General features: G+C 32.1%; 1 protein-coding gene across 2 annotated transcripts in view; it reads right to left on the reverse strand.

Annotated features, from left to right (window-relative positions):
* Nucleotides 1-22,995, reverse strand: part of LOC142331329 (myrosinase 1) — a 70,423-nt gene that overhangs the window by 31,530 nt on the left and 15,898 nt on the right. For both annotated transcript variants that reach the window (XM_075377156.1, XM_075377157.1), the window contains exons 4-7: nt 21,426-21,560; nt 15,420-15,542; nt 5,352-5,553; nt 616-710 (exon numbers count right to left, since the gene is read on the reverse strand). In XM_075377156.1, the coding sequence (XP_075233271.1) occupies nt 616-710; nt 5,352-5,553; nt 15,420-15,542; nt 21,426-21,560 (555 nt within the window). The remainder of the gene's footprint in view (nt 1-615; nt 711-5,351; nt 5,554-15,419; nt 15,543-21,425; nt 21,561-22,995) is intronic.

The raw sequence follows: 22,995 nt of genomic DNA on the forward strand, positions 1-22,995 counted from the left end.
TTGTCAATGTGAACAGTATCTTCTATCCACCTATTTTAACAGGCTTCCTTAGAATGTTTACAGCACATAACTCGCTGAAATAATTTTTCCTGATATATTCAGTTCTTTGATGTAAGAATTTTGTTGACATACGTTCATTGGATAACAAATAAAAAAAAAGAAGTTTTATTTTAAAGCAGCTTATTGCCATCTAACCTTGTGTTCACCCTACAAAAAGTTAGATTGTACTGCCGATTATTGTGTTGTACAATAACATACAGTAATTTTGGATGTCTGTTCTTACAGAAATCTTGTTATATAATATACGGTGCTGCTGGATCAATTTCACTGTTCTCCTTTTATCTTAATTACTTGAACAAAATTTAAGAATGAAATTATGTATCTGCTTACTGCAAGTAAACTAGAATGAAATTGTTATGGCAAAATAGTTTGGTTACATTAGACAGATACAAGGTACAAATTTCTGTTAGAAACTAAGATTAAATAAAAATGAAGTTTACAATTGGTTAAAATTATAACTGAAATCAGTATTTTTAATATAAATAAAAATGCTATGAATTTAGTAATAGGAAATTAAGACTAGAGAAATGGAAAATATCCATTAAATGAAATCACCTCAAATGTTCTTGTTCTTTTAGCAGCATTAATATCTTCTATTTTATTACTGGCAGGAATAAAATTAAATGCATCTAATACGATTCCAACTTTACCTAAAATAGAAATACAAAAATAATAAAAATATCAATAAATAAATTCAATATAAGGTAAAAATAAAAGTAATTATGCAAAAAAGGAAAGTATTAAGTACAATAATCTGGAAGTCTCAGGAATGTATTGTAGTCTATTTTGTCAGCACTCAAAGAAGTAGCAACAGGTAGATGTGGTAAATTTTATGCTATTCTTATCAAGATGTATCGTATGTAAATTATAATCTAAAAATAACGGCCAGGAAATGGAATTGAAAGCATTAAAATTTAGCTGATACACTTATCTATATATTCTGTTGATTTTCTGTGTGGACAGGCAAGTATCCTTAATAAACTATTGCTACTCTTACTCTATAATAAAAGTGAAATACATTGACATGTTTCTAAAAGTCATCAAAAATTTCTGATTTGACAAGTTTCTATTTTAAAGATGGACTGTTTCATATAGTTGAAGATGTAAAAAAGTAAATAACTTAATCGGTTTTAAATTATCAATTAATTAAATTTATCACTAAATATAGCTTAGAATTTTGACAATATTACTATAAAGAAAGCCTCCTTTTCATCATTTTTATGTTCTTTGTATAATATTACTGATATATGAATTATTGATAACAGTTTAGTTAGATAATAATTTGTTGTTCCATTCTACCACTGCAACATCACTGAAATTCATGCAAATGATACCACATGATAAGAAAAAGCATACACTTTAAATTAATTTTTCTTTGTAATTAACACCTCTTTTGATTTTAAATGGTTCTAACAATTCCCCCATAAATTTAACTTTAGATAAGATATGGGAAATTGTCTGTTTAATTAAGTTGTAAGTTCTATCGTCTATGCACATTTCTGACAGAATCATGATTAAAGAATCGACAGAATCATATGCCTTATTTAAATGTACAAATATAATTACATAATTTTTGTATTTCTGATTAATATTTATTCATTTTACGCAAAATATTTGTTCCACACAAGAGCCACCCTTCCTAAAACCACCCTGATATTCTCCAAGTTATTTATCAGTGTGCTTTTCTACTCTATTCTGTTGAACTTTTGATAAGATTTTATAGGTTACTGGAAGAAGCGAAATTTCTATATATATATATACTTTTATCATCAGTAATTTTTTATTTACAATACAATAATACAGATGCATGTTGTTCAGTGTATAACATGTCAGATGATAATTAAGTTGAAATAATTACAGAGTTTATTATAATGTTTGACATCCACACTAAAAGGGCTTTTGTGTAACATAAAAGCTATTTCTAATTGAAAGGGTAGGTCATTAAAAATAATATTTACATTATATCTTTTAATAATATAAATAAATAAAAAATATACAAAGAGTATACTAAAAGTTATTTTTTAAATATTTTCAGCAACTTTAATTTGTTGTTGTGTTGTTAATTATTAGTGATGGCTTATTATTATCATTATTACGAGTATAGCACTGTTTAACGCATATAGTACGTATGCAATAAACATTATGTACATAACGTTCGTTATGTAAAATGCAATAAAACTGTTCATGCAATGTGTTTTACCTTGTCTTATTGTTAACACGATTTTTCCGTCATCGATTATAACTGCAATGACGTCAATGCTTATAACTGGATAATGACGGCATTTACAGAAAAACTGTTTTCACCATTGTTTTTCTTGTAAAATTTTAAATCTAAATCATGTGTCACATAAACTATTTTATAAAAATTAAGTTTGATTTAATACGGTAGACAAAAAATAAAAACCCATTATAATGCAGATTATTTTTAACTGTGTAGAACCCGATTTCTTTCTGTCTCCAAATCCCTCTCAGATGTACAGTATAAAGTTGTATCCATACTTAAATATCACCTGGTATGAACTGTTGACAAGGACATCCAGGAATTTGATATAGTAAGCTGTCAAGAAGTTAACAGTTTTACTAAGGAAGTTATAGCTCGAAACTAGAGATTTAAATTAATCGGGTGAAAACTTGTTATAAAGGAAGATTTATCTTACTTTCACAGAAATTATTATCAAAAAATTACCCTATGCTTACTGTTTACTGAACATGTCGGTGAGGGGGTCCTACAAAAAAAGGGGGATATCCTTGTATCATCAACAAATAGAAAGCTTTATCAGTATTTTAGGAAGGAATGCCATTTATAAATAAAGAAAATAAAAAATATGACCAAATAAAAACCTATAATGTGACAAAACTTTAAAAAATGAAAACACCAAATAAAACTTTATCTTACACCAGCGATTTAACTTTCATAAACTCAATTTCATTGCTCTGACTTCTTTTTAAAATATATGCTTTCAACAAACAATAACGGTGTTCAAATTACCATTTTTTTAGGTGTTGGTGATCTTTCTTTAGCTTCTCGGTGGATGAAAGACCGAGACGTACCAGTCGCGCCACGGAGGCCGGCCAATTATTTCTTTGTAATATTATATTTTAACTAACAAATATTACATTAATAATGTAAGATAAAATTTCTCAATAAAAAAACACTAATGAAATCTGTTTTCAACACAGATCAGACCACAAGTTAACCGTTGATGAGACCACTCATCACAAACCGTTGCACTTTCTTATCGACATTGCCAGCGCAAACCCCATAACCTAACCGACAAAATTATTAACTAACACAGGTGTTGTTAAACTGGTAAAAAATATCAGCTGTTCACAACTTTTAACTTTTCTTTCTTTTTCTTGTTTAGCCTCCGGTAATTACCTTTCAGATAATACTTCAGAGGATGATATGTATGAGTGTAAATGAAGTGTAGTCTTGTACAGTCTCAGTTCGACCGTTCCTGAGATGTGTGGTTAATTGAAACCCATTTACCAAAGAACACCGGTATCCACGATCTAGTATTCAAATCCGTGTAAAAATAACTGACTTTACTAGAACTTGAACGCTGGAACTCTCGATTTCCAAATTAGCCGGTTTGGTTACAGCTTTTAACTATGGAGAAATAATTAACAAGACAAACCCAATATTGTTCTAAGCACCTTTTTCTAAGAAAAGATTTGTATCTTGGCGCAAGATGCAAATTAACCTGCATTACAAGTATATCTAGCATATTTTATTTTTTAAGTAATGGATAAATGTTAAAGAAAATTGTATTTTGTTTTTTATTCTTTAACATTTAATTAATTAAAAAATTAAGTTTATTAAAAAATTCGATAATTATTTCGTTGGAACTGTTATTACTACTGCATTAACCATAGGAAAATTATAAAATATTCCTAATAAACCAACAGAATTAATATGTATGGATTTTTTTATTTATGTATTTTAGCAACAGTGGGGCTTTTTCCCAATATTCTGATTAATATTTAGATACACAAAAAAAAAATTGTATTGCAAGAAACTTTTCAGTCAGAAGTAATTTCAGTATACATGTTAGACATGTGAAAAAGACCAAATTTATTTTCAGGTAAATAATTTTCAAATCCGGTGATATACAAATATGCTACACACATCGGCATGCAAAAATTCTTACTACACCCTCAAACCTTCTATCTTAGACTACGAAAAAACCTGGAAGCATAATCAACAAGTGTCATAACACAAATAAAAAGTGATCCCATCTGAAGAAAACAACAAAATTCTTATTGAAAAAGTAAACTTACATACATGACTTACTCATCAATGTTTGGAATGTGTAAACAGATAGATGCGCAGTAGTTCTACCTGGAAATCTGAAAAGTGTTAGTACTACTAATATGCCTCAAACGGACATCTTCACATCCAATCTAACATGATTCCCTCAAATTAACTAACCCCACCATAGGACCCCGCGCCTAGTCCAAATTTGACAACACTGTTCATGACTGTGATTGCTCAGAAAGCAAACGAGTTGTAAGTTAAATCAGTGCTACACTCATACCAATCAAGATTATGTTTTACACAACATAGAAATTCAGATCTACACCCAAATAAATCAACCAAATTAGGTCACCTAACAAGGGGAACGTAACCTCATTCCAGTCCGTGCAGGAGCCAGAAACAAACCTTGGACTTCCACCCGGTCCCATCATGAAGTATCGTGTGGCATTACCAAGTCACAATCAGAGACTGCCACCAGCGGGACGAATCCACGCCTGCCGGCATATGGTAGCATGATCTACCATACCCCATCGTGGGGCTGGCAGCGTGGCCAGCCCCGCCAGCGAGAGCCCCAAAGTGAATTACAAACAATACCAATGTAACTGTGTCACGATGCCAATGCGCCTACCTTCAACCAATACAATGCCTGGGCTGGAACGCTAGCCTCTATGCGGGAAACCCCACACACCCAGAAGTACGGACTGCTGGGCATCTGGTTGCAGATTTTTCTTCCTGCTACTCAAAAAAAAAAAATTGGCTATGCTCAAAGATATTGGTGGGTGAAACCAAGGGTTTCAAGTATGGGAGCTTCATCAACACTGTTAGTAGAATGAACAATTACAGATGTCAAAGGTTCAAAAAGAAATTTGACTTTGTAATTTAAATGGTTTTAATGAGACCAGCCATAAGAAAGACTGGGTCAGGTAGTTTAAAGGAACATATAAAATCTACTTGTCATATTAAAACAGGAAAAATGTATTAAAAAAATATTATATTATCATTCATTACAGTTTTTATGTTGTATTATACTTACCTCGTTGTTTGCTGTAGAATTCTTTTTGATAAAGTCTGTAAGCACGTGCATGACTCAGTAACATTACATGACCTGCAAGATACTCTGATATCCCTAAAAATCTGACATCAGGTGCATGTACAGGCAATTTATCTCTAAGACATTGCCCATAACTAAATACTGAATGTAGATGCGGTTCATTTATTGTAAACCACCATTTTACCTGTAAAAAATGTATATTGATGATGAAATACAGTTAGTTTGGTGAATATAGCAATAATTTATAAAAGCCGGCAAAGAGTTGCCCAGTTTGGACAAGAAAGTAATGTTGTTCTGACTACTGAGGACTTCAGCTTTGATAGACTACTACTAAGGAGGAAATTTAAGTAGGCCATTAAAGAATTTAAATATGCCAGTAAAGAATTACATTAAAAAAAATTACTCAACTCTCTAAATAAAATTTTGATATACAGAACCCATAAGAACTGTATCTCCCTGACTCCTTATTGAATGCAACCAAAATTAAATGGCATCAATAAGGAACATCATGAAGATTTACAGAAATCATCATGTTAAATTTCATCGAAATTAGTCTATCCAGTTTGGAGATATCAAGGAAAAACAGGTCAACGTACATTTTTCCAGAATTTTTAATGCTAAAGTGCTGTTTTTTGGTTAGAGAGTTTTGTGATTTTTAAAATCCTTAGCATGCACAAATTGATACAATTAGAATACTTTCTCTTATATAGTACACTACATAGATATTCAGTTTAATTATACTGGGAAAGTAATAATTCATTATTATTTTAAAAACTAATAATTATCTTTTTTATAAAAAAATTTAAATGATCATATCATTGTTACAATGATCACAATTGAAATCAAAATGTTTTGCGGATGATTATACATCTGAAATGTAAAAAAGTAGCATTTCTATTCTGTTTGTAAACATTTAAATTTTATTAGAATAATTAATTAGCAATCTACTCTATGTTATTGAAAAATTCAGGTTAAAATTGAATTAAAAGTACGGTTAAAGTGTAGTTTTGTTTTCATTGTTATTTTACTGGTATATTTTAATCAATAATTAATTAGTGGCAATTAATTAGAAATTCTGTGCTGAAATTTCCTAGACTAACCATGGGCCAGGATTGGCCATAGTCTGTAGAAAGGTAACATTATCTCAGAATACAAAATTACTATTACATTTTTAAAGATCAAATTGTTAATTTTCTGTTTTTATTGGTTTTTCTTATTTTATTTGTTTCTTATTATATTTTACACCTTATTTTGCTTCTTTTTTTTTTATTACATAAAAAGTGTATTATGTTCCATTTAATAACACACCAAAGTTTCTAAGCATACTTTATTCATTAATAATAATTCTCATTGACAAAAACCATTCTTATTAGCAATGAGATTGTAGAACACAACACCTAAAGCTATGAAATTGGTACAGAATAAAAAAATTGTGCATCAAACTAGTTATTTAATTAAATTAATGATTATAAATTAAGTACTGATTGTTCGTCTTAATTTATGATCGTTCATTTACATAAATTATGAATTTGTAATAATTATTAACCGCTTCGAGTTGTAATAATTATTTTTTTCACATACAACTGACATACTTATTGATTTATCATAAAATACAGCTTCTTTCAATAAAGAAAGATTTATTTATAAAAAAAATCTAATGTGGACACTATATGTCTTCCTTGTACATTAAATTACATATTAAATTAATTAAATTACATATACACATTTTTTGCCGCATTTCATTTAAACTTATTTCATTTGAAAGTGATATATGATCCTCCAATTCTTTAATAAAGTGGACAGTTACACAATTACTAAAATATTATTTATTAACATCAAATATTAATTCAACAATCTTATCTGAAATATTAGGTTAGAGTAAAAGTTCCTTTATTACTCTTTAAATAAATGTATGTGTTATATCTATCTAATACTATGTTTTTTAAATTATTATGATGTAACCATCAACAAAATGAAAATAAAAATGAATAATCAAATGTTTCACCAAATCTGATGTGAACACCACATGACTTACTTGTATGCCTATTAAATTACATACACATTTTTTTTTTAAAAGTGCATAAAATTTTATTTCTTTAATAACTGATATTCTTTCATATTTTTTGTTTGTTGTTGTTACTGAATTATTATTTATTGTAAAAACATTTTACAATCAGAGGTTAATAATTATTAATACATCAATATGCTTAAATTAAAAAAGAAAGTTAAAAAAAATCCCTTTTGGCAGCCGGAAGGCGGAGGTAGATTTCACCAGTACTAAGTAGGGGATAAAAAGGATTTCAACTTTGAAGTTAAGAAAAGCTTCAAATTTACTCAATACAACAATGGTTGCATGTGAAATGAGTTCACATGTTTAGCATACGACAAGCTTCTTACAATTCCAGCAACATTTTGGTCATCCCTTGCCGTAAGGATCGGTCATATCAAAAATTGTTTCAGACAAAAGTTTTAGCTAATGTTTAACAACCACTTTAAACTGATTCGATACTGTGTCTGTTAAGGAAAGTATGAATTTTTTTCAAAATCCCATTTTTTCAACCCCCTGGGCCAATGGTTGGTGATATCAAAAAACTTTACTTACGTAAGTTTTAGGCCCTTATCCATATAATTGTATAAACTTTAAACGAATTTGATATTTCACTTAATAAGAAAGTTATAGCGATATTTTGTTTTTTCAAAAAAGCCCTCTCCCACATTAACCGATTTTGGTTGTTAACTAACTCGACCAAGATTTTGGGTCGAGTTTTTTTCAGGAACAATTTGAAAGTGACTGGCACAAAATTATGCCAGTTATTGTATCCACAAGAAAGTGAAGTTTATATATATATATATATATATATATATATAAACTTTTGAGGTGACAGTGGTTTTGGGGTCTGGGGGATGTGAAACACGAAGATATGTCAAAATTTTCCGGAAGTCAAATCATTGTACCCATTATAATAGGTAGCTTTCTTATGAAATTTACCTAAAAAAAAGAGATTAAGTCTGATTCAAATCGATGTTGTACCTTCCCCTTATAATATCTAAATATTTCATTAATTAAAAGTTTTTTGGCTATAACTCTGGAACCAATGAAAATAAGTACCACTTACGATACATCGTTGAAAATTTTTCAATGAAGGCTTATTACTGCAGTTAAGGATAAGTCCAAAATCCTATTTTTTTTTTTAATTTTGGGCCTTTTTGGACTCTTTTGGTTCAGTCGATTGAAATCAAAAGGGGAAGTGCACAATTAGATGTTACAATAATCCTAAATCCAAAATTTCAACGTCCTACAGCTAATCGTTTTCGAGTTATGTGAGATACATATACTTATATACTTCATCTTAAACAAGTCCAAATGGATTCAGGGACGATCAAAATGGATACTTCTGTTGAAATTTAAAAACCAAAATTTTTCGCAATTACAATATTTCCTTTACTTCGTACCAGGAAGTAAAACATTTCTTTATTTAAACTTGTAAAAATGCTGACTAGAAAAACATCACTTTTAGAAAAATATTATTTTCTTGAATCATATTCTGTATATAATTCATAATGATTTGTTTTAAAAAAGTTATATCCACATTATAATCTGATCACTATATGGTTTACTTTTCACTTGTCATATAAACTGATAAAGCTATAAATTTTAAAAGCCCTTATGTATGACTTATACACTTAAGTAAAATACATTTCAAGGTAGATGAAAATTATCCTTTTTTGATCATTTAATAAATAAAGTTCTCATTGCATATCTTTTCTTTTTTACAATTCTCTTTACTTTCCACCAATTTTGGTTTAGTTTCCCATAATTATATGTTAAATGTGAATGATCATAGTACAGAGTTTACTTAAACCATGTTTGTATTCTCATACTATAATATTTATATCCTACTTCACACCTGGATTAATTTAAGATATTTATGATCATACAAGCTATGCGAAATGCTATACAGGGTTTTTTTTTTGTCTTCAGTCATTTGACTGGTTTGATGCAGCTCTCCAAGATTCCCTATCTAGTGCTAGTCGTTTCATTTCAGTATACCCTCTACATCCTACATCCCCAACAATTTGTTTTACATACTCCAAACGTGGCCTGCCTACACAATTTTTCCCTTCTACCTGTCCTTCCAATATTAAAGCGACTATTCCAGGATGCCTTAGTATGTGGCCTATAAGTCTGTCTCTTCTTTTAACTATATTTTTCCAAATGCTTCTTTCTTCATCTATTTTCCGCAATACCTCTTCATTTGTCACTTTATCCACCCATCTGATTTTTAACATTCTCCTATAGCACCACATTTCAAAAGCTTCTAATCTTTTCTTCTCAGATACTCCGATCGTCCAAGTTTCACTTCCATATAAAGCGACACTCCAAACATACACTTTCAAAAATCTTTTCCTGACATTTAAATTAATTTTTGATGTAAACAAATTATATTTCTTACTGAAGGCTCGTTTAGCTTGTGCTATTCGGCATTTTATATAGCTCCTGCTTCGTCCATCTTTAGTAATTTTACTTCCCAAATAACAAAATTCTTCTACCTCCATAATCTTTTCTCCTCCTATTTTCACATTCAGCGGTCCATCTTTGTTATTTCTACTACATTTCATTACTTTTGTTTTGTTCTTGTTTATTTTCATGCGATAGTTCTTGCGTAGGACTTCATCTATGCCGTTCATTGTTTCTTCTAAATCCTTTTTACTCTCGGCTAGAATTACTATATCATCAGCAAATCGTAGCATCTTTATCTTTTCACCTTGTACTGTTACTCCGAATCTAAATTGTTCTTTAACATCATTAACTGCTAGTTCCATGTAAAGATTAAAAAGTAACGGAGATAGGGAACATCCTTGTCGGACTCCCTTTCTTATTAGGGCTTCTTTCTTATGTTCTTCAATTGTTATTGTTGCTGTTTGGTTCCTGTACATGTTAGCAATTGTTCTTCTATCTCTGTATTTGAACCCTAATTTTTTTAAAATGCTGAACATTTTATTCCAGTCTACGTTATCGAAAGCCTTTTCTAGGTCTATAAACGCCAAGTATGTTGGTTTGTTTTTCTTTAATCTTCCTTCTACTATTAATCTGAGGCCTAAAATTGCTTCCCTTGTCCCTATACTTTTCCTGAAACCAAATTGGTCTTCTCCTAACAATTCTTCCACTCTCCTCTCAATTCTTCTGTATAAAATTCTAGTTAAGATTTTTGCTGCATGACTAGTTAAACTAATTGTTCTGTATTTTTCACATTTTTCTGCCCCTGCTTTCTTTGGTATCATAACTATAACACTTTTTTTGAAGTCTGATGGAAATTCCCCATTTTCATAAATATTACACACCAGTTTGTATAATCTATCAATCGCTTCCTCACTTGCACTGCGCAGTAATTCTACAGGTATTCCGTCTATTCCAGGAGCCTTTCTGCCATTTAAATCTTTTAATGCTCTCTTAAATTCAGATCTCAGTATTGTTTCTCCCATTTCATCCTCCTCAACTTCCTCTTCTTCCTTTATAACACCATTTTCTAATTCATTTCCTCCGTATAACTCTTCAATATATTCCACCCATCTATCGACTTTACCTTTCGTATTATATATTGGTGTACCATCTTTGTTTAACACATTATTCGATTTTAATTTATGTACCCCAAAATTTTCCTTAACTTTCCTGTATGCTCCATCTATTTTACCAATGTTCATTTCTCTTTCCACTTCTGAACACTTTTCTTTAATCCACTCTTCTTTTACCAGTTTGCACTTCCTGTTTATAGCATTTCTTAATTTCCGATAGTTCCTTTTACTTTCTTCATCACTAGCATTCTTATATTTTCTACGTTCATCCATCAGCTGCAATATATCGTCTGAAACCCAAGGTTTTCTACCAGTTCTCTTTATTCCGCCTAAGTTTGCTTCTGCTGATTTAAGAATTTCCTTTTTAACATTCTCCCATTCTTCTTCTACATTTTCTACCTTATCTTTTTTACTCAGACCTCTTGCGATGTCCTCCTCAAAAATCTTCTTTACCTCCTCTTCCTCAAGCTTCTCTAAATTCCACCGATTCATCTGACACCTTTTCTTCAGGTTTTTAAACCCCAATCTACATTTCATTATCACCAAATTATGGTCGCTATCAATGTCTGCTCCAGGGTAGGTTTTGCAGTCAACGAGTTGATTTCTAAATCTTTGCTTAACCATGAAATAATCTATCTGATACCTTCCAGTATCGCCTGGCTTTTTCCAAGTGTATATTCTTCTATTATGATTTTTAAATTGGGTGTTGGTAATTACTAAATTATACTTCGTGCAAAATTCTATAAGTCGGTCCCCTCTTTCATTCCTTTTGCCCAGCCCGTATTCACCCACTATATTTTCTTCCTTGCCTTTTCCAATGCTTGCATTCCAATCTCCAACTATTATTAAATTTTCATCTCCTTTTACGTGTTTAATTGCTTCATCAATCTCTTCGTATACACACTCTACCTCATCATCATCATGGGCGCTTGTAGGCATATAGACGTTAACAATCGTTGTCTGTTTAGGTTTTGATTTTATCCTTATTACAATGATTCTATCGCTATGCATTTTGAAATACTCCACTCTCCTCCCTATCTTCTTGTTCATCACGAAACCTACTCTTGCCTGCCCATTATTTGACGCTGAGTTAATTACTCTAAAATCACCTGACCAAAAGTCGCCTTCCTCTTCCCACCGAACCTCACTAATTCCTACTATATCCACATTTGTCCTACCCATTTCCCTTTTTAAATTTTCTAGCCTACCAACCTTTTTCAAGCTTCTAACATTCCACGCTCCGACTCGTAGAATGTTATTTTTTAATTTTCTGGTGACCCCCTTCCTTAGTAGTCCCCACCCGGAGATCCGAACGGGGGACTAGTTTACCTTTTGACTGCTAAAGTTTATATACACAATTGCAACCACCGTGTCTGAAAGGGGTAAAATACACAATGAAATACAACTTTAACTTGATTCTGGTCTGGTCTGCCAAAATCCAAGAACAGTGTAGCACAAGGAAACAGGAAATTTTGAAGTAACTCTCACAAAAGTTTTTTTTTAATTTTCTGGTGACCCCTTCCTTAGTAGTCCCCACCCGGAGATCCGAACGGGGGACTAGTTTACCTTTTGACTGCTAAAGTTTATATACACAATTGCAACCACCGTGTCTGAAAGGGGTAAAATACACAATGAAATACAACTTTAACTTGATTCTGGTCTGGTCTGCCAAAATCCAAGAACAGTGTAGCACAAGGAAACAGGAAATTTTGAAGTAACTCTCACAAAAGTTTTTTTTTAATTTTCTGGTGACCCCTTCCTTAGTAGTCCCCACCCGGAGATCCGAACAGGGGACTATTTTACCTCCGGAATATTTTACCAAGGAAGGCGGCTCCATTATTGCTATGTGAAAATGCAGAGAGCCACATTTTCTTGGAAAAAAAGCAGCTGTAGTTTTCCATTGCTTTCAGCTGCGCAGTACTCAGAGGACTGAGTGATGTTGATACGGCCGTTTAAGTCGTCCTGACTCACGCCCCTAACAACTACTGAAAGAGCTGCTGCCCTCTTTCAGGAATCATTCCTTAGTCTGGCTCTCAACAGATACCTCTCCGATATGGTTGCACCTTCGGTCCAGCTACTCTGTATCCCTGAGCACTCAAGCCCCCTCACCAACGGCAAGGTCTCATGATTCATAGAGGAGGTTATTTTTTGGTATATTATTATTATCATTCTTTCCAAGGTACAATATTAAGGATATGTGTCTTAACAGAAATGTTGAGATACAAATATATTGAACTGAGTAACCATAACTTATACTTAAATACCAAAATATAAAATTACGTTACAAAATACGGCAATAAATAACAAACAACAATTAACAAATTTATTCATAATATAATGAAATGTGCGCTAAAACATAAAGATATGTTTAGGATGACAGTATAAGCTTTGTTTGTTATATTACATTTCATTTCTTTAAACATTATTGTTTGAAAACTACCTGTCTTTTCTTTTATTTACTTTATATTTGCAAATCCTTGAAATACAATAATGTTTCTACAATCCTTCACTTTAGAGCAAACTGGGGTTGTTATCTACAAACTGATCCATTACGTTCTTAATAGTAATAATCAGTTATTAAGGAATTCAGTAATTAATTCTTCCTTCTGCTTATTTTCATCCTTTAATTCAGAATCAAGCGGTTATCTTAAGCGCTTCATAACTTCTTAGAAACTTTCATTACTTTGTTGCCAATAACAATTAATGTACGTGAATACACCGATTCTTTTATATCTTCATAACTGACATCATCTAGGTACATTTCATCGACTAATTCAATGTTTTGAACGGTTGGTGCAGATTTCTCATCTTCTTATGTGTTGCTGCAGAAAACTGTAAGAGGGAGATCTGAGTCCATTGTACATCAGCAAATACATATCTGATATCAAATAATGTACGCTTCTGATTGACAATAAACTTGCTCAGTATGAACAATGTAGTTCTCTATTCATAAACTGACCTTGAATTTGTAATCTAAAAATGCTGCAATGAATCAGAGATAGATGAACATTGTAGCCGGGTGTACTGTGTTTTATTTATTGCAATATACATTTTACAGCTATTAATTTCATAAATAAAATATAACTAATTTTACATCTAGAAGATTAAAATAGTGAAAGTAAATATGAGATTGGGAAAAAGTTTCTTCGGATTCTCCCGGTATTCATTAGCATCGCATAACTCTGATAATAATAATCAAATCTGGCAATAGTTGTATGCATTTGAAAGGTTGAATATTTGAATATAATATTTAGTTGAATATAGTTGAATATTTTTAGAAAATTTATGATATATTAATTTATTTATTTAAAAGTTATTGCGTCTTGAAAATAAAGTAAAAAATAATGAAGAAATGTTGTACCTTTTGAAATTTTAATATAAAAAAGGGAGAAATACGACGGGCTGCTAAAGAAATTTGTGAGTGATGTTTGTGAACAAGATGCGGTATCAATGTTTGAAGTGTAAATAAAGATGGTTCAAACATTTTCAATCTGGAAATTTTGGTGTCGATGACGTACCTCGCTATGGTCAGCCGATGACTGAAAAAGTCGATGAGATCATGGAAAAATTAAGCAAGAACGGCATATTAGCAGTGGTTATGTCAGTAACGAACAAAACATCGAAAACTATTATTATTTTCAAAACTATCGGTAACGGTTTTGAAGAAGGCAGAATAAAAAAAATTCGATGTTTGGGCGCCAAAGATTTAACAGTGAAAAATTTAACAGATCGGATTTCTATTCGCGAACTGTCGGTAAAATGGAACGAAATCGAATCGTTTTTGAGACGACTCATTACGGGCGATCAAAAACAGATCATATACCATAATAATTTACGGAAAAAATGGACGAAGCGAGGTGAAACTCCGCAAACGGTGGTAAAACCAGGATTGACGCAAAGAAAAGTGACGGTTTTTATATGTGTTGGGATCGGATAAGAATTACTCGCTTTGAGCTGCTGCCGCGCGGTCAGTCGATTGATTTTAATTTCTTCTGTCAAAAAATGGAAAGATTATGCCAAGCAATCGAGACAAAGCGACCAGAATTAATCGATACAAAAGGTGCTTCCATCACGACAACGCCAGACCCGACATTTTGGTGACCCGTCGAATAGTCGTGAGAGCTTGGAAGCTTTGATAGATCTATCGCATAGTCCTGACCTTGCCCAGTATCACTACCGTTTGTTACGGTTTCTACAGAATTCTCTTAACGATGTAAAGTTAACTTCAAAATACGCTTGTAAAAATCACTTATCAAAGTTTTTCGTCCAGAAAACGTAGACGTTGTACAGAGACAGAATTTTTATTTTTATTAAAAAATTGCCAAACATGTCGATTAAAACGGCACGTATCTGGTTTAATAAACGTTCTTGAAGCAAAACAACTCGTTCTACTTTTGCATTAAATTATGAAGAAACCTTTTCCCCAACCCTTTAACGTAAAAATAAATAACCGTATAAGTATATGAGGTACCATACACGATCGCCATATAATGTAAATATCACTCTGGCATAATCTTCAAAAAAGTCCGCCATTTTGGGATTAGTCCAACCACCCAAATCCTGTAATTTCTGAGGCAAATCCCAATGGTAAATTGTAACCTGTAAAATGAAAGAAAACATAATGAACTGAAAAATTAAAGGTAATAATAACAAAATCTATTGATTTTATAACTTCTGGAACATATTCTAGAGTAGCAACTTGGAAATTAAATGATATGAAGTAAAGATGAAAAATATGAATGCTACAGGTCTGAATCATAGAAAACCATAATTGAACGACGCTGAATGTTTCTTTGTTTGTTATTTGAATTTGTTAGTACTTAATGATAATAGCGATAAAACGCTTAAAAATTACTAAAAATAATATCGTAATTACAAAAATCGGTTATTGAATATAACTTCTTTTTACATTTATATCTCTAGGTGAAAAATATACTTTTTCTAATGAGTATGTTGCAATCTATTCAATTAGTGAACAATAAGCAATTCCCCGTGGTCCGATGAAATGACGCGTAAATGAGGTATAGTCTTGTACAGTCCCAGGGTAACCATTCTGAGTTCTGTGATTTACTCAACCCCATCCACCGAAGTACACCGGTATCCACTGTCTAGTATTAAAATCCGTATAAAAGCAACTAACTTTCACTACGATTCAAACCTCAGAACTTTTAACTTCGGAAATCAGCTGTTCAACAAGTGATTATGCGACGAGTTTAACACTAGACCAGCCCCCCGTTAGGCTCTAGGTGAAAATAGAAAAAAAAATGTACAGGGTTTGAAGTTAAAACCGATCGCTATTATTGTAAATTTTTTAATTTAAAAATGAAGTACAAGTTATCAGTGAGGTAAAAAATCACGTACTTTCAGATGGTGGAATTAGTTTTACAAAAACTTTAATTTTTCAGTGAGTTATTTTAGGAAATACAGATTTTTTTAGTTTTTCGAAATCTGTTTATAAGTTCAGGGTTTAAATCAACTGGAAAATTTCATACTTAAACAAGAAAAAATTGAAATTCAAACATTCAAATTTCTTTCAAGATGTGATTAATTGTCTTGAGTATTAGTTATACGTGACATTTTGAATTTCTACAGTAGTCGCGTGCCTACTTACTGAACGGCTTTCTGTTTATTAAATACTGCCGAACGGTAAGACACCGGGTTGGTCCAGTGGTGAACGCGTCTTTCCAAATCAGAATTTGGAAAGTCGAAGTTCCAGCGTTCAAGTCTTCGTAAAGGCAGTTACTTTTATACGCATTTGAATACTAGATCGTGGATACCACTGTTCTTTGGCGGTTGGGTTTCAGTTAATTACACATCTCAGGAACGGTCGAACTGAGACTGTACAAGACTACACTTCATTTACACTCATACATATCATACTCATTCATTCTCTGAAGTAACATCTGAACGGTAATTCCCGGAGGTTAAACAGAAAAAGAAAGAAGAAGCTTTTCGATGGTGTCAGCAGCGTTTCGCTATTTTAATAAATAACTGATATATTAAAGAAAAACCGAAAGAAAGCTAAAAAAAAACATTTTTTTTTTTTACAATATTTTTTAATAAAACAAATTAGCAACAAGATATTTTTATAAAGAGTTTCATAGGTTAAACACACGCCTTTAGGGACCCTTTGCTTGGGAAAATATATTCTTCTATTTCTACTTTCTAGATTTAATATGCCTCATCTATGTTTCTGGCTGGAACAATTGAATTATCGAAAAACTAAGAAAAAATCTCAAATTACCTCACTTTTAAGATCTAAATAATATTTTTCAGCCGACTGCTGCATGAAGTTTTTTTACAAGTAGATAATAAATAAAATTCAATCTTTTTAATTGAAGTTAATTCCATTTTGCCAATAAAAATGATTATTTTTTAAAATTTTTAATTGAAAATTAATCTTTAATGATTTAAGATTTAAGCTTATACATTTATATGATAAAATTATAATCACTAACCGTAAAATTGTATCCATGTTGTACTTGTTTGTTTAATACAGTGATTCTCAACTAAAAAAGATTTATAATAAATATTTCGCCACCCCCAACCACGACTCAATGAAAACTAATTAAAACTAATTAGCTGCATTGATAGCAAATGTGGGCAATTTAAGGTTCCAACTTGAGTACGTGCTCCTTGTAATTTGGTCTGCTTACGTAATATTCGCTGCGGGAGTGTCATGTTCGAACATGCCTATGAAATGTTTGAGCACATCGTGTTGTCAGTAGTATAAAAGAGACGTAAGGAATTGCAGAACGTCAGTTTATTTTCAAATGCGAAGCGCGTCTGGTGCCTTTATTTAAGTTTGTAAAATAGTAGTTTCATTAAAAATAATAATAACGAGGTTTCGGGTTTTTTTTTAGTGCGCTGTCAAACGTTGTAACTGCGTTTTTTTCCAGTTAAATACTTATGCAAAACGGATAAATTTGTGAAAAAACCAAGTGAACCATATAAATCCAGAGTAATCGATCGGTAAAAAGACAACATTGCACAATGACAGCTATTTAAATTATAGTTTTACCTCATTGGATGGAAACGCTCAGTGTATTGTTTGCTGTCAACTCCTCTCCGATGAAAGAAAAAAGCCATAAAAATTAATTCTACACTTGGAAACTGCACATCCGGATCATAAAAGCATACCCTTGGGATTTTTCGAAAGAAAATTACAGACTTTGAGAAATCAACAAGCTCTTATTTGTAAATCAAGCCATTCTGATAAAAGTACACTTGAAGCATATTACCAATAAAATAAGTAGCTAAGTTGTCCAGCGCTGAGATAGCCAGATAGCCCTGGACAATCGCAGAAAACCCATATTGCCGCTGCAGTTGATATAGTATGTGTTTTAATAGGCGCGGAAAAAACAAAAAAAATCCCCTTTCTAATGATAGTATCGAGGCATGATTGTATGACTGTCGATGTTCGCGATGCGATAATCCAATGAGTAAGTCAAGAGAATTTTTTAGTATTCAATCTGATGAATCAATAGATGCAGCAAACAATTCTCAGTTCTTATGTTTTGTGAGATATAATGCGACAGGGACAGATCAGTCAAAGAAAATATGTTGTTTTGAAAATCAATACCCGGTCATGCAACAGGAATGTCTTCTTTTTGATGTGTATTTGAAGCTATTAAAAAAATTATAACATAGATTGAACAAAATGTATTGTATATGTAGTGATGGTGCAAAGGCGATAACGGGAAAGAATAGTGGATTTCTGAAAAAAATTAAAAGATCGTCTTATACAAAGGGCGGAATAGACGCGCTGCTTCCTTCACAGAAATGCTCTTGCCACAAAAAATATGTCGGAAAATCTAAAACAAATTCTTTGTAAAGGTGTAATAATGGATAATTGTATTAAAACTCGACCATTTCAGAATAGGCTGTGTTAAACTGTGGGATAAAATGGGTAAAAAGAAAAACCTCTGTTTTTCAAACGGAGTCAGATGGTTATCAAGGGGGAAAGTGTTAACCGATTATTGGAATGGAGAGATGAATTAATAATATTTTTCCAGGTTAAACAAACGCTATTCTCAATGTTTTAACAGAATAATGAGTATATGTTGCTGTTGGGTAACTTAGCTGATGTATTTTCACATTTATGCGATTTAAATGTAAATGTACAAGGACATGATAAAAACATTTTATTAATGACAAAGTTCATGCTTTCACCAAGAAGCTTGATATCTGGATTATTCTCCTTCAAAGCAAAAATTCTGATATGTTTCCGATCACTTCTGATTATGTTGAGAAAAATTTGAATGAGGATGACACTATTATTCACCACAGTTTGGATAACATGAAGATATATTTGCGTGAGCTAAAAATACAGTTGGCGGAGTATTTTCCGGAAGACAAAAATGATTTCTAGGAGTGATGGGTACTGAATCCATTTAGTGAAAACGTTGTTGCAATTGCTAAGTTACCATTTGAGATGCACGACCGGCTGATCGAAATGACTGCCGATAAAACGTTACAACTATAATTCACATCTGATGATTTAGATACGTTTTGGCTTGCTCGTCGAAGTGAATATGTCACTTCTACTTAGTCACAGAAGAATTGAAAATGTTAATTCCTTTCACCACGTCTTACCTCCGTGAAAAAAGTTTTTCGTCTATGGTTACGATAATATAGGAATCGCCTTTTATCACTTGAAAGTAATTTACTTTTGTGTGTTTCTGATGTTTATAATAAATGACTTTTTTTCTCGTAGAATGATTTCATTATTGTTTACTTGTAAAGTTGTAGGCTAATTTCGGGACTCCTCTTCATATAAGCGCGACCCCCGTGGGAGTCACGATTCCCAGGTTGAGAAACGTTTTCTCCTGGAGAGGTAGGTAGGAATCAAAAGACCGTAGTCTCGGCGGGGGGATCCCTTTGGAGGTCTCCCGGCTAATGGCAAGACAGAAAAGACACAGTCCCGGCTGTTCGGGCGGTGCTTCTGAGAACGGCATAGCCAGGCCTGGCGTGGCCGCTTTATTGGCTAGAGGCAATGGCATCTCCCACGGCTGTGTTATGCTTAAATGTGGGTCTGGTCTTGGGAGGCTGGGAAAAAAAGGTTAGAAATATTGATTTAAGCGATCATTTTTATTAAATGTATTGAGTCGATAATTTGATATTGTTTAATGTCGAATAGGTATTTTTTTTTTATGTAAAATTTGGATTTTGTAACTAAAAAAACACAAAAATCTTTAAGTATTCTGCCTTATTTCTATTAACTAATTTGTAAAGGTTAATTATTTTTTCGTAACACTAGGATTTGTTTTTTATATTTATGATGGAACACACAACCCTTTTACTCGATGTAATGAACTATTTGTTGGAGAAACCTTAGCCTAATTTGGATACGACTGACTTATGTTTAGTTGGTATGATAAGATACTGAACTTTTTTTGACTTTAAAAGTGTTAAAAACTCCTGAATGAAACCGAATAACAGCTTTAGAGCGGATTTAGAATGCGAGTCATTTTATGTTTTATTATTATTTTTTTTTAACCTCCGGATCCACCGTTAGGCATTCTTCAGAGGATGAAGATGACCGATTTGTAGCGTGTGTGAAAATGCCATGCCTGACCGGGATTCGAACCCGGGACCTCCGGATGAAAGGCCGAGACGCTACCACTCGCGTCACGGAGGCCGGCGAGTCATTTTATTTACTTTTTGTTAAGTTTATCAAAATGTGTCATACACTGTCATCGGACACCTGCAAGAACTAGCCGCTTAACTGTTTAGTTAGGCGAAGCTTGGTAGCTGAGACATTTATCATTGTAAGTTGCTTTGAAAAGAACCATTTGTTCTGTTAATTACTAGAACTGACAGCAGCAATGTCTAATGTAGCCAAATAGTGGTCCTTGGTGCTTTGGCTCACCATATGACAACCAAAGTAGGAATCTGACTAGGAGAGTCAGGTGCGTTGAAGAAAGTGATTTTGAAGATCTTCTTTTTCTCCTTCTTGTTCTTCTTCTTTTTGAAATTTTTTCTGGGTCTCTATACCAAAAGCATTTTGCCCTGGTTATGCATGTATGATCTTTATATTGTTACACGACTACAGGGATGGAACACCTCATGACTGATTAGGTTGGCACGTAGTATTTTGCTGAATAAGTCATTTGATTGGCAGATGTGGTAATCAGTCTGTAATCATTGTCTGCGGTAATCAGATTATAAGCCTCTCAATGGGCTAATTTATATCAGACTGAAACAAATAGTAATATCAGCAATGTAACAACAAATTATTATAGCTATGTTACACTTATTTTAATAACAAAGATCAGATGACTGATTTGATAAGTGAAAAAATGCCTGACCCTTGCTAGATATCAAATCCAAAGCCAGTTGATTTAGAAATTAATGTGCAACTACACCAGTCCGCCAGGTAACATTATGTAATTATTTTAGAATGATTAAACTAAGTTTAATTCAGCATCTTATTAAGATATAACATCAAAAATTGAAATTTCATTACATCTTTTTACTTACCATCGGTTCAATTCCACTATCAATGAGTAAGTTTATAAGATTATTGTAATAAGCGATACCAGACTGATTTAATTTAGCACTGTCACCATCTGGACAAATACGACACCAGCTTATTGAAAATCTGTAGAATTGAACCTACAAACAAACACAATAACATTAGTGTTAAAATTGTAAAAAATGTATAAATTTAAGTAATTAGGTTTTTCTAATTCTTCAGATTATTTTTTTATTTAAAAAATTTGATAATACTGCTATAAAAAATAATGCAGTTCAAAAATTTTTAGTCGCGCACGCAACTGAAAATCATTTTCAGTGACTAGTTGTTGCTCTTTTGATGGTGATATTATTGCTGGTGAATTTTTTTGAGTTACATAAACACTTAGAGTATAGTCAAAAAGTGTGATTGTTATGAATTATGTCTGTTCATTAAATATATTTTTATATATTTTGTAATAGTTGAGAAAGTTATGATGTGGGTTTTTTCTATGTGTACAGAATATCAAGGTTGTTATCAGGGTTAATGGATTTATGTGTAATGGTTGTAACATTGGTAAACATTATCTCTATACCACTATAAAGGGTTCTTAATGGTTGGTAAACATTGATTCTATATTGCTGCAGAGAGTTCTTAGGTATTCATGGTATCTTTTTTTTAGCTGCATCTCATTTGACCAGTGTAGAATGCACATTGCGCTTGATAACTAAGTTCTGTATGTAATAACTTACTATTTTAAAGTCAAGTCTGTCAGTTAACTTGATATAAATTGTTTTATCTTTGTTGTTACTCTTATTTAATTTTGTGTAGAAGTGTGTTATATTTGTTTTATGTACAAGGAATTTTACCATGTTAAATTCTGTGTTCTTCAGAAAAGCGACCTGGGTGTGTTGAGAAAATCAGATAGTTTATGGTTTGGTAGTTTGAGGTGTTGTTTATGAAAGTGTCTATCAGAAATATTCTGAATGTGTGGTTTTTTGTGATGGTGAGGGCAAGAGAATCTATTTTTTTACTGTTTGCATTTCTGTAGTAAAGTTTAATTTGTGTTGTTTATGTATGTAGTAAATATTTTCTTATGTTGTTTCAATTCAATAAGATGGTGTCATTTGTCAATCGACATATCAATCCTGCTACATTATTTTTGGGCATGTATGTTTTTATATGTGTAACCAAAAAATTTCTGTTACAAGGCTGGAAGTAGGGAAGCCCATAAGAAGGTCATCTCTGTCATATAAAATAACTCAATTCAACATTACCTCTGATTTATTTGTCAATCAAAATACCTAATCTGCATTACAGAAATGAAAGGCAGGATTATAATGGGCAATAACACAGCATCAACATTTTCTTGTTATAACTTTTTTGGAGTTATACTCCAAAAAAGTTATAACAAGTTATTTATGTGATACATATTCTACTTAACTTGGAAAATCTTTTTGGACGTGGAGATAAAAATCATTACTAACATAAAAGTTAAATAAAAAGCAAATTTTTAATAGTTATTTGAAGTTTAATTATCAACCCTGGAGTTGGTTTTGAGCAAAACAAGTTTCTTTTTTTTGGGGGGGGGGGGAG

This window comes from Lycorma delicatula, chromosome 10, assembly GCF_047948215.1.
Source record: "Lycorma delicatula isolate Av1 chromosome 10, ASM4794821v1, whole genome shotgun sequence".
Taxonomy (NCBI): domain Eukaryota; kingdom Metazoa; phylum Arthropoda; class Insecta; order Hemiptera; family Fulgoridae; genus Lycorma; species Lycorma delicatula.